The sequence below is a fragment of the Oncorhynchus mykiss genome, chromosome 13 (genome assembly GCF_057628025.1).
Source record: "Oncorhynchus mykiss isolate SJ-2025 chromosome 13, ASM5762802v1, whole genome shotgun sequence".
In the NCBI taxonomy this organism is placed as follows: Eukaryota; Metazoa; Chordata; class Actinopteri; order Salmoniformes; family Salmonidae; genus Oncorhynchus; species Oncorhynchus mykiss.
Window position 1 is genome coordinate 73,166,371 of NC_143034.1, and position 12,500 is coordinate 73,178,870.

The 12,500-nt window shown below is 49.2% G+C and overlaps 1 protein-coding gene across 3 annotated transcripts in view; it reads right to left on the minus strand.

Moving 5' to 3' along the window:
- LOC118936529 (protein tweety homolog 2-like) overlaps positions 1–12,500 on the minus strand; it is a 77,878-nt gene that overhangs the window by 14,547 nt on the left and 50,831 nt on the right. For 2 of the 3 annotated variants that reach the window (XM_090197564.1, XM_090197566.1), the window contains 2 exons: positions 7,522–7,617; positions 4,291–4,363 (listed from right to left, as the gene is read on the minus strand). In XM_090197564.1, coding sequence (XP_090053690.1) covers positions 4,291–4,363; positions 7,522–7,617 — 169 coding nt within the window. Of the gene's footprint in view, positions 1–4,290; positions 4,364–7,521; positions 7,618–12,208 lie in introns of all 3 variants that reach the window. The other variant, XM_090197565.1, reaches the window with a different exon arrangement.

Genomic DNA, 12,500 nt, shown 5'->3' on the forward strand with positions numbered 1-12,500 from the left:
ACTGATGCCCTGCAGGGGAAACAAGATAATGTACTGTCAGAAGTCACTGGTGCCCTGAAGGGGAAACAAGATAATATACTGTCAGAAGTCACTGGTGCCCTGAAGGGGAAACAAGATAATATACTGTCAGTGTTGGAGTCAACTCCATTCAAAATGGACAGTGATCTTACAGAACAAAGAAAATTGAGGACCCGTCATAAACACTTCAGACTCAAATCCTTTCCCAGAATCTCAATGACTGTTTTGTTTTATTAGACCGTCGATGGAGGCTGTGACAGAAAATAACATATTGTCAAAGTAAATCAACTACAGATCACACAAGAGGGCTGTTAGTAACAACAGTCTACACGCCTCTTTAACCTGTGCTGAACGTAGCAGAACCAACCATGGCATACAGTCTGTGCGTGTGTGTGTGTGTGTGTGTGTGTGTGTGTGTGTGTGTGTGTGTGTGTGTGTGTGTGTGTGTGTGTGGTTAGTGCTATCCGGGATCCTTGGGACATCCCAACCCTAAACTCTAACCATAACCCTAACCTTAACCCTTACCTCAACCATTTCACATTTCAATTTTAATGGGGTGACCTCAGAGTTAGATGTCCCAGGGAACCCAGATAGCAAGGACCGTGCATGCGTGTGCGTGTTTGTGTGTGTAGGGAGAGAGCCTGTTGATGTGCATGCATAAGCAATTACTGGCAAGCCCAAAAAAATCCCCATCCCCATACACATAGAAATACAATGACATGTCTAGAAGTTTAGAGGTAATCTATATAGTCATGATCTATTGGCATTATATTTCTATTACCAAATATTTCTCTCCCTCTCTTATTGTTGGGAGAGGAGGAGTTGAGGAGGAGCAATGATCTGGGTTGAGGAGGAGGAGGAGGAGGAACAATGATCTGGGTTGAGGAGAAGGAGGAACCTCCTTTTTGGCCTGCCAGCAATTGCTTATGCATGCACATCAACAGGCTGAGGGTTGAAGAGGAGGAAGAAAAATGATCTGGGTTGAGGAGGAGGAGGAGGAACAATGATCTGGGTTGAGGAGGAGGAGGAGGAACAATATTCTGGGTTGAGGAGGAGGAGGAACAATGATCTGGTTTGAGGACGAGAAGGAGGAGAAACAATGATCTGGGTTGAGCAGGAGGAGGAACAATGATCTGGTTTGAGGAGGAGGAGGAGGAACAATGATCTGGTTTGAGGTGGAGGAGGAACAATGATCTGGTTTGAGGAGGAGGAGGAACAATGATCTGGGTTGAGGAGGAGGAGGAGGAACAATGATCTGGTTTGAGGAGGAGGAGGAGGAACAATGATCTGGTTTGAGGAGGAGGAGGAGGAACAATGATCTGGTTTGAGGAGGAGAGGGAACAATGATCTGGTTTGAGGAGGTGGAGGAGGAGGAGGAGGAGGAGGAGGAGGAACAATGATCTGGGTTGAGGATGACGAGGAGGAACAATGATCTGGGTTGAGGAGGAGGAGGAGGAACAATGATCTGGTTCGAGGAGGTGGAGGAGGAGGAGGAGGAACAATGATCTGGTTTGAGGAGGTGGAGGAGGAGGAGGAGGAGGAACAATGATCTGGGTTGAGGATGATGAGGAGGAACAATGATCTGGGTTGAGGAGGAGGAGGAGGAACAATATTCTGGGTTGAGGAGGAGGAGGAGGAACAATGATCTGGTTTGAGGACGAGAAGGAGGAGCAACAATGCTCTTGGTTGAGCAGGAGGAAGAACAATGATCTGGTTTGAGGAGGAGGAGGAGGAACAATTATCTGGTTTGAGGTGGAGGAGGAACAATGATCTGGTTTGAGGAGGAGGAGGAACAATGATCTGGGTTGAGGAGGAGGAGGAGGAGGAGGAGGAGGAACAATGATCTGGTTTGAGGAGGAGGAGGAGGAACAATGATCTGGTTTGAGGAGGAGAGGGAACAATGATCTGGTTTGAGGAGGTGGAGGAGGAGGAGGAGGAGGAGGAGGAACAATGATCTGGGTTGAGGATGATGAGGAGGAACAATGATCTGGGTTGAGGAGGAGGAGGAGGAACAATGATCTGGTTCGAGGAGATGGAGGAGGAGGAGGAACAATGATCTGGTTTGAGGAGGTGGAGGAGGAGGAGGAGGAGGAACAATGATCTGGGTTGAGGATGACGAGGAGGAACAATGATCTGGGTTGAGGAGGAGGAGGAGGAACAATGATCTGGGTTGAGGAGGAGGAGGAGGAACAATGATCTGGGTTGACGAGGAGGAGGAGGAACAATGATCTGGGTTGAGGAGGAGGAGGAGGAACAGTGATCTTGTGGATAAACTGGTCAGTGATGTCAACATGGCATGCATTACTGTAATTCTGACTGTTGTTGTGATACTGTTGCAGGGTATTTTCTGGTCAAATAAATGTAGACTCATGATTTCCTCATGTCCCTCCCTCTCTCCCTCCCTCCCCTCCCTCCCTCCCTCCCTCCCTCCCTCCCTCCCTCCCTCCCTCCCTCCCTCCCTCCCTCCCTCCCTCCCTCCCTCCCTCCTGCCTGCGTCAGAGGCACAGCTTCCCAGCCTCTGGATAATCCTAGTCCCATCATGCTGGCTCCTCTCTGGGATGGAGGGAGGGGGAGAGGGATCCTGAATGGCCCTGTTATTAACAAAGTCTGCTTCCAAAAAAACACTAAGACTAGACATACTGTAGACACACATACACTACATGGCCAGGAGGAGGAGGAGGAGGAACAATGATCTGGTTTGAGGAGGAGGAGGAGGAACAATGATCTGGTTTGAGGAGGAGGAACATTGATCTGTTTCGAGGAGGAGGAGGAACAATGATCTGGGTTGAGGAGGAGGAGGAGGAGGAGGCACAATGATTTGGGTTGAGGAGGAGGAGGAACAATGATCTGGGTTGAGGAGGAGGAGGAGGAACAATGATCTGGGTTGAGGAGGAGGAACAATGATCTGGGTTGAGGAGGAGGAGGAGGAACAATGATCTGGGTTGAGGAGGAGGAGGAGGAACAATGATCTGGGTTGAGGAGGAGGAGGAGGAACAATGATCTGGTTTGAGGAGGAGGAGGAGGAACAATGATCTGGGTTGAGGAGGAGGAGGAGGAACAATGATCTGTTTCGAGGACGAGGAGGAACAATGATCTTGTGGATAAACTGGTCGGTGATGTCAACATGGCATGCATTACTGTAATTCTGACTGTTGTGATACTGTTGCAGGGTATTTTCTGGTCAAATAAATGTAGACTCATGATTTCCTCATGTCCCTCCCTCCCTCCCTCTCTCCCTCCCTCCCTCCCTCCCTCTCTCCTCCCTCCCTCCCTCTCCCTCCCTCCCTCCCTCCTGCCTGCGTCAGAAGCACAGCTGCCCAGCCTCTGGATAATCCTAGTCCCATCATGCTGGCTCCTCTCTGCGATGGAGGGAGTGGGGAGAGGGATCCTGAATGGCCCTGTTATTAACAAAGTCTGCCCCATTAACCCCACTAAGACTAGACATACTGTAGACACACATACACTACATGGCCAGTATGTGGACACCTGCTCCTCAAACATCTCATTCCAAAATCATGGCATTAATATGGAGTTGGTCCCCTCTTTGCTGCTATAACAGCGTCCACTCTTCTGGGAAGACCTTCCACTAGATGTTGGAACATTGCTGATGGGACTACACTTCAGCCACAAGAGCAATAGTGAGGTCGGGCACTGATGTTTGGTGATTGGGCCTGGCTCGCAGTCGGTGGTCCAATTGATCCCAAAGGTGTTCAATGGAGTTGAGGTCAGGCTCTGTGCAAGCCAGTCAAGTTCTTCCAGCTTGTGTGGCCTACCACTTTGTGGCTGAGCCGTTGTTGCTCCTAGACGTTTCCACTTCACAATAACAGCACTTACGGTTGACCAGGGCAGTGCTAGCAGGGCAGACATTTAATGAACTGCCTTGGAGGAAAGGTATCATCCTATGACGGTGTCACATTGAAAGTCACTGAGCTCTTCATTAAATCCATTCTACTGCCAATGTTTGTATATGGTGTATGTATGGATGTATGCTCGACTTTATATACCTGTCAGCAATGGGTGTGGCTACTACCTGAATACACTACCTGAATACACTCATTTGAAAGGGTGCCTACATACTTTTGCATAGATAGTGTATGTGTAGGACAGGTCATAGTTTGGTTGTTATCTGGCCAGATAATCAAATTATAACCAGTGAAAGACTGGCAATCAGAACACAACCTGACCATGACATCACTAAAGACATAAGAATGAGAACTTGAATCCGTTTTTTTCGAGCATGTTTGGCGATGACGGGACAGAACAGACACTCACCACGGCAGTAGCAGTGCCTGCTCCTAGTGATGCCCAGCTCAGGACCAGAGATATCACCCCAAACACCATGATCCTGAAACAGACAGAGCGAGAGAGAGAGAGAGAGAGAGAGAGAGAGAGAGAGAGAGAGAGAGAAACAGGGCGAGGTAGAGAGAGAGAAAGAGAGAAAGAGAGAAACAGGGCAAGGTAGAGAGAGAGAGAAAGAGAAACAGGGAGAGGTAGAGAGAGAGAGAAAGAAAGAAACAGGGAGAGGTAGAGAGAGAGAAAGAGAGAGAGAGAGAGAGAGAGAAAGAGAGAAACGGGGAGAGGTAGAGAGAGAGAAAGAGAGAGAGAGAGAAACAGGGAGAGGTAGAGAGAGCGCGAAAGAGCAAGACAGAAAGAGAGGAACAGGGAGAGGTAGAGAGAGAGAGACAGAAAGAGAGAAACAGGGAGAGGTAGAGAGAGAGAGACAGAAAGAGAGAAACATGGAGAGATAGAGAGAGAACGAGAGAAACAGGGAGAGGTAGAGAGAGAGAGAGAGACAGAAAGAGAGAAACAGGGAGGGGTAGAGAGAGAGAGACAGAAAGAGAGAAACAGGGATAGGTAGAGAGAGAGAAAAAGAAAGAAACAGGGAGAGGTAGAGAGAGAGAAAGAGAGAGAGAAAGAGAGAAACGGGGAGAGGTAGAGAGAGAGAAAGAGAGAGAGAGAGAAACAGGGAGAGGTAGAGAGAGAGCGAAAGAGCAAGACAGAAAGAGAGGAACAGGGAGAGGTAGAGAGAGAGAGACAGAAAGAGAGAAACAGGGAGAGGTAGAGAGAGAGAGACAGAAAGAGAGAAACATGGAGAGATAGAGAGAGAACGAGAGAAACAGGGAGAGGTAGAGAGAGAGAGAGAGACAGAAAGAGAGAAACAGGGAGGGGTAGAGAGAGAGAGACAGAAAGAGAGAAACAGGGAGAGGTAGAGAGAGAGAAAGAGAGAAACAGGGAGAGGTAGAGAGAGAGAGAGAGAAACAGGAAGGGGTAGAGAGAGAGAAAGAGAGAAACAGGGAGAGGTAGAGAGAGAGACAGAAAGAGAGAAACAGGGAGAGGTAGAGAGAGAGAAAGAGAGAAACAGGGAGAGGTAGAGAGAGAGACAGAAAGAGAGAAACAGGGAGAGGTAGAGAGAGAGAGACAGAAAGAGAGAAACAGGGAGAGGTAGAGAGAGACAGAAAGAGAGAAACAGGGAAAGGTAGAGAGAGAGAGAAAGAGAGAAACAGGGAGAGGTAGAGAGAGATAAAGAGAGAAACAGGGAGAGGTAGAGAGAGAAAGAGAGAAACAGGGAGAGGTAGAGAGAGAGAGAAAGAGAGAAACAGGGAGAGGTAGAGAGAGAGAAAGAGAGAAACAGGGAGAGGTAGAGAGAGAAGACAGAAAGAGAGAAACAATCAGCGGTAGAGAGAGAGAGAGAGAGAAACAGGGAGAGGTAGAGAGAGAGAGAAAGAGAGAAATAGGGAGAGGTAGAGAGAGAGAAAGAGAGAAACAGGGAGAGGTAGAGAGATAAAGAGAGAAACATGGAGAGGTAGAGAGAGAGAAAGAAAGAGAGAAACAGGGAGAGGTAGAGAGAGAGAAAGAGAGAAACAGGGAGAGGTAGAGAGAGAAGACAGAAAGAGAGAAACAAGCAGAGGTAGAGAGAGAAACAGGGAGAGGTAGAGAGAGAAGACAGAAAGAGAGAAACAAGCAGAGGTAGAGAGAGAGAGAGAGGGAGAAACAGGGAGAGGTAGAGAGAGAGAAATAGAGAAACAGGGAGAGGTAGAGAGAGAGAAAGAGAGAAACAGGGAGAGGTATAGAGAGAGAGAGAGAGAGAGGTAGAGAGAGAGAGAAAGAGAGAAACAGGGAGAGAGAGAGAGAGAAACAGGGAGAGGTATAGAGAGAGAGAGAGAGAGAGGGGTAGAGAGAGAGAGGGAGAAACAGGGAGAGGTAGAGAGAGAAGACAGAAAGAGAGAAACAGGGAGAGGTAGAGAGAGAAGACAGAAAGAGAGAAACAGGGAGAGGTAGAGAGAGAAGACAGCAGCAGAAAGATAAATAGATTGAGTAAGAAAGCAAAGGGCTCCCAGATGGTTGTTAAAAGGCTGGGGATGGTTTCAGCTCATATCTCTCCTCTGGTAGTCTTACAGCAGCAGTAGAGTGGCTGAAAGCTCTTGATAATGAGTTAAGGGTATAGTAGTACACATACTGGAGAGCAGGCCGGTCGATAGACATTAGTGGACACCATCAGAGAAGACAAGAAGTCTTCAGCAGAACTGTTCAACATCACTGGTACAGTCAGACACAGACATATTAAAGGGGAATGAGATATGAGGACAATTACTGGGATGTTGTTGACTTGTTTAAACTTTGCTGCTGGACACAGATATTGAATAGTTTTCTTGTCAAGTTTTGTGTCGAGTCTATATAACTGGGCTTTTGTGTCCATTGTCCAGAGGGGGTTAGAAACCACCTCTACAGTAACTTAAACCACTGTATGTGGTTGGTAGTGATCTCAGAACTACAGTAACTGTTACTGTATGTGGTTGGTAGTCACCTCAGAACTACAGTAACTTACTGTATGTGGTTGGTAGTCACCTCAGAACTACAGTAACTGTTACTGTATGTGGTTGGTAGTCATCTCAGAACTACAGTAACTGTTACTGTATGTGGTTTGTAAGTCACCTCAGAACTACAGTAACTTACTGTATGTGGTTGGTAGTAACCTCAGCTCTACAGTAACTGTTACTATATGTGGTTGGTAGTCACCTCAGCTCTACAGTAACTGTTACTGTATGTGGTTGGTAGTCACCTCAGAACTACAGTAACTGTTACTGTATGTGGTTGGTAGTCACCTCAGAACTACAGTAACTGTTACTGTATGTGGTTGGTAGTCACCTCAGCTCTACAGTAACTGTTACTGTATGTGGTTGGTAGTCACCTCAGAGCTACAGTAACTTACTGTATGTGGTTGGTAGTCACCTCAGAGCTACAGTAACTTACTGTACGTGGTTGGTAGTCGTCTCAGAACTACAGTAACTTACTGTATGTGGTTGGTAGTCACCTCAGAACTACAGTAACTTACTGTACGTGGTTGGTAGTCGTCTCAGAACTACAGTAACTTACTGTACGTGGTTGGTAGTCGTCTCAGGGGAGATGGGTGATGAGATAATATGTGTTAATGCGTCTGTGTTAAAACCTGTCCATATCTGCTGATCAGCTCTACACAGAGCAGAGTGGGGACCAGTTACTTACATGGTGAGTAGCCACCGGGACTGCTTTGCCACCCCCAGACAGGCCACCAGGCATATAACCAGGTCTAGGATCAGCAGTAGCAGGTAGGTCAGCCACCTAGAGAACAGAGAGGGCACAGTGTTACAGGTCTAGGATCAGCAGTAGCAGGTATGTCAGCCACCTAGAGAACAGAGAGGGCACAGTGTTACAGGTCTAGGATCAGCAGTAGCAGATATGTCAGCCACCTAGAGAACAGAGAGGGCACAGTGTTACAGGTATAGGATCAGCAGTAGCAGATAGGTCAGCCACCTAGAGAACAGAGAGGGCACAGTGTTACAGGTCTAGGATCAGCAGTAGCAGGTAGGTCAGCCACCTAGAGAACAGAGAGGGCACAGTGTTACAGGTCTAGGATCAGCAGTAGCAGATATGTCAGCCACCTAGAGAACAGAGAGGGCACAGTGTTACAGGTCTAGGATCAGCAGTAGCAGGTATGTCAGTCACCTAGAGAACAGAGAGGGCACAGTGTTACAGGTCTAGGATCAGCAGTAGCAGGTAGGTCAGCCACCTAGAGAACAGAGAGGGCACAGTGTTACAGGTCTAGGATCAGCAGTAGCAGGTATGTCAGCCACCTAGAGAACAGAGAGGGCACAGTGTTACAGGTCTAGGATCAGCAGTAGCAGGTAGGTCAGCCACCTAGAGAACAGAGAGGGCACAGTGTTACAGGTCTAGGATCAGCAGTATCAGGTAGGTCAGCCACCTAGAGAACAGAGAGGGCACAGTGTTACAGGTCTAGGATCAGCAGTAGCAGATAGGTCAGCCACCTAGAGAACAGAGAGGGCACAGTGTTACAGGTCTAGGATCAGCAGTAGCAGATATGTCAGCCACCTAGAGAACAGAGAGGGCACAGTGTTACAGGTCTAGGATCAGCAGTAGCAGGTATGTCAGCCACCTAGAGAACAGAGAGGGCACAGTGTTACAGGTCTAGGATCAGCAGTAGCAGATAGGTCAGCCACCTAGAGAACAGAGAGGGCACAGTGTTACAGGTCTAGGATCAGCAGTAGCAGGTAGGTCAGCCACCTAGAGAACAGAGAGGGCACAGTGTTACAGGTCTAGGATCAGCAGTAGCAGATAGGTCAGCCACCTAGAGAACAGAGAGGGCACAGTGTTACAGGTCTAGGATCAGCAGTAGCAGGTAGAAGGGAGGGGGAACGAGCACCAAAACAAAGGCGCTGCAGATATGACCCAGGTACGGAGATGAAACTAGAGGTTTCTGTCTGAACGCTTGGATCAGGTGCCTCAGAGGGAGAGAATGCCTCTATACTGTGAGTGTGATGTTTACTGTTCGATTCTTTATTTCACCTCTGTGTGAATTGAAATTGAAAGGTTGTTTGAGTTTGAGTGAGTGAATAAATGAATGAGTAAGCAGAGTGTCTGTCTGTCTGTCTGTCTGTCTGTCTGTCTGTCTGTCTGCCAGTCTGTGTGTGTGTGTGTGTGTGTGTGTGTGTTGTGTGTGTGTGTGTGCGCGCCTGTCTGTCTGTCTGCCTGTCTGTCTGCCAGTCTGTGTGTGTGTGTGTGTGTGTGTGTGTGTGTGTGTGTGTGTGTGTGTGTGTGTGTGTGTGTGTGTGCGCGCCTGTCTGTCTGTCTGTCTGTCTGTCTGCCAGTCTGTGTGTGTGTGTGTGTGTGTGTGTGTGTGTGTGTGTGTGTGTGTGTGTGTGTGTGTTAGTCTCTTAGTTAGATCTGCAGCAGGTCATTTCCAGTACGTTAAGTTAATAATTGAACAGGACAAATCCATGGACATAGATAATACATGTCCTACAGTGTCTCCTATAGGAACTAACCTCTCTCTCTGTCTGTCTGTCTCTCTGTCTGTCTGTCTGTCTGTCTCTCTCTGTCTGTCTGTCTGTCTGTCTGTCTGTCTGTCTGTCTGTCTGGTCTGTCTTTCTTCTATGTAAATGTGTATTTGCAGTATGTGTGTGTGTGTGTGTGTGTGTGTGTGTGTGTGTGTGTGTGTGTGTGTGTGTGTGTGTGTGTGTGTGTATGTGTGTGTGGTGTCCACATAAAGCCACGTTTCCACTGCACTGGCCCCTGTGGAAAAATCATGAAGCTTCTAGCTTTCAATAAGAGGGATGTTGAGGTCAAAGTGCAAACCTACAGTCACCTCTAGCGCTATTGTGACATCATACTTGGCGAACTGGGGAGAATCCATAGTGTGAGATCGTCTTGAAACGGAATGGAATGGGCCCCAAACCACTTATCTGTTTGGTAACCCCACACCACGATAGCCTGCAGTAAAATGACCACACATACCTTTATAGAGAAGAGACTGGGTGGGTGAGGAGCGGCACTAAGCGATCGCTATGCTATTACATTTGTCTGGAGAAATGTCTGTATAAATGCAGACAAATGTGTTTTAATGAAAGGAAGCAAAGGAGAAAGTGAGAGAGAGAAAGAGAGAGAGGTAGGAGGTGGGAGTGGGAGTGAGAGTGAGAGAAAGAGAGAGAGGTAGGAGGTGGGAGTGGGAGTGAGAGTGAGAGAAAGAGAGAGAGGTAGGAGGTGGTAGTGAGAGTGAGAGAAAGAGAGAGAGGTAGGGGGTGGGAGTGGGAGAAAGAGAGGTATGGGGTGGGAGTGAGAGTGAGAGAGAGAAAGAGAGAGAGGTAGGGGGTGGGAGTGAGAGAGAGAAAGAGAGAGAGGTAGGAGGTGGGGGTGGGAGTGATAGAAAGAGAGAGAGGTAGGGGTGGGAGTGGGAGTGAGTGAGAGAAAGAGAGAGAGGTAGGGGTGGGAGTGGGAGTGAGAGAAAGAGAGAGAGGTATGGGGTGGAGTGGGAGGAAGAGAGAGAAAGAGAGAGAGGTAGGAGGTGGGAGTGGGAGTGAGAGTGAGAGAAAGAGAGAGAGGTAGGGGGTGGGAGTGGGAGTGAGAGTGAGAGAAAGAGAGAGAGGTAGGGGGTGAGAGTGAGAGAAAGAGAGGTATGGGGTGGGAGTGAGAGTGAGAGAGAGAAAGAGAGAGAGGTAGGGGGTGGGAGTGAGAGAGAGAAAGAGAGAGAGGTAGGAGGTGGGGGTGGGAGTGATAGAAAGAGAGAGAGGTAGGGGTGGGAGTGGGAGTGAGTGAGAGAAAGAGAGAGAGGTAGGGGTGGGAGTGGGAGTGAGAGAAAGAGAGGGAGGTAGGGGGTGGGAGTGGGAGGAAGAGAGAGAAAGAGAGAGAGGTAGGGGGTGGGAGTGGGAGTGAGAGAGAGAAAGAGAGAGAGGTAGGGGTGGGAGTGGGAGTGAGAGAAAGAGAGAGATATGGGGTGGGAGTGAGAGTGAGAGAGAGAAAGAGAGAGAGGTAGGGGTGGGAGTGGGAGTGAGAGAAAGAGAGAGAGGTATGGGGTGGGAGTGAGAGTGAGAAAGAGAAAGAGAGAGAGGTAGGGGGTGGGAGTGGGAGTGAGAGAAAGAGAGAGAGGTAGGAGGTGGGAGTGGGAGTGAGAGAAAGAGAAAGAGAGAGAGGTAGGGGGTGGGAGTGGGAGTGAGAGTGAGAGAAAGGAGAGAGAGGTAGGAGGTGGGAGTGGGAGTGAGAGTGAGAGAAAGAGAGAGAGGTAGGAGGTGGGAGTGAGAGAGAGAGGTATGGGGTGGGAGTGGGAGAAAGAGAGAGAGAGAGAGGTATGGGGTGGGAGTGGGAGTGAGAGTGAGAGTGAGAGAAAGAGAGAGAGGTAGGGGGTGGGAGTGGGAGTGAGAGTGGAGAGAGAGAGAGAGAGAGAGGTATGGGGTGGGAGTGGGAGAAAGAGAGAGAGAGAGAGGTATGGGGTGGGAGTGGGAGTGAGAGTGAGAGTGAGAGAAAGAGAGAGAGGTAGGGGGTGAGAGTGGGAGTGGGAGTGAGAGTGAGAGTGAGAGAGAGAGAGAGAGGTAGGGGGTGGGAGTGGGAGTGAGAGTGAGAGAGAGAGAGAGAGAGAGAGATGGGGTGGGAGGTGGGAGTAAGAGTGAGAGAAAGAGAGAGAGGTAGGGGGTGGGAGTGGGAGTGAGAGTGAGAGAGAGAGAGAGAGAGGTATGGGGTGGGTGTGGGAGTGAGAGTGAGAGTGAGAGAAAGAGAGAGAGGTAGGGGGTGGGAGTGGGAATGAGAGTGAGAGAAAGAGAGAGAGGTAGGGGGTGGCAGTGGGAATGAGAGTGAGAGAAAGAGAGAGAGGTAGGGGGTGGGAGTGGGAATGAGAGTGAGAGAAAGAGAGAGAGAGGTAGGGGGTGGGAGTGGGAGTGAGAGTGAGAGAAAGAGAGAGAGGTAGGGGGTGGGAGTGAGAGAACGAGAGAAAGAGAGAGAACGAGAGAAAGAGATAAATAAAGAGTGCCTTCCATCCCCCTCTGCCCTCAGTGAACAACACCTCTTCATCAATACATACCGGATCCTCCACTGGCACAGTACCCCCTCTAGCAGTCACTTCATAACACACTGGACTCACCAGCTGAGCACCCCCCACAAATAGGTGTCAGATTACACCAGTCAATCAGGCCGGAGCAACAGGCCCAGTCTAGAGCCTTGACTACAGTGAGAGGAGACACATAGACTGGCTGGTAGTCACCATGAGGAGTTATAATAGACATAGGTCAGTGACAGCAGCACTTCACTGGTCTGTCTGTCTGTCTGTCTGTCTATCTCACTGTCTGCATGTCCGCCGGCCTACCTGTCTCCCTGTCTATCTGCCTGTCTGCACTGACTGTCTGTCTTTCTGTTTGTCTCCTCTTCTCACCTGTAGTACTCTACGTGATCTGTCTGATCAGCGATGGCCGACAGGTCTGTCTGTCTGTCTGATCAGCGATGGCCGACAGGTCTGTCTGTCTGTCTGTCTGTCTGCCTGATCAGCGATGGCCGACAGGTCTGTCTGTCTGTCTGTCTGTCTGTCTGATCAGCGATGGCCGACAGGTCTGTCTGTCTGTCTGTCTGATCAGCGATGGCCGACAGGTCTGTCTGTCTGTCTGTCTGTCTGTCTGATCAGCGATGGCCGACAGGTCTGTCTGTCTGTCTGATCAGCAATGGCCGAC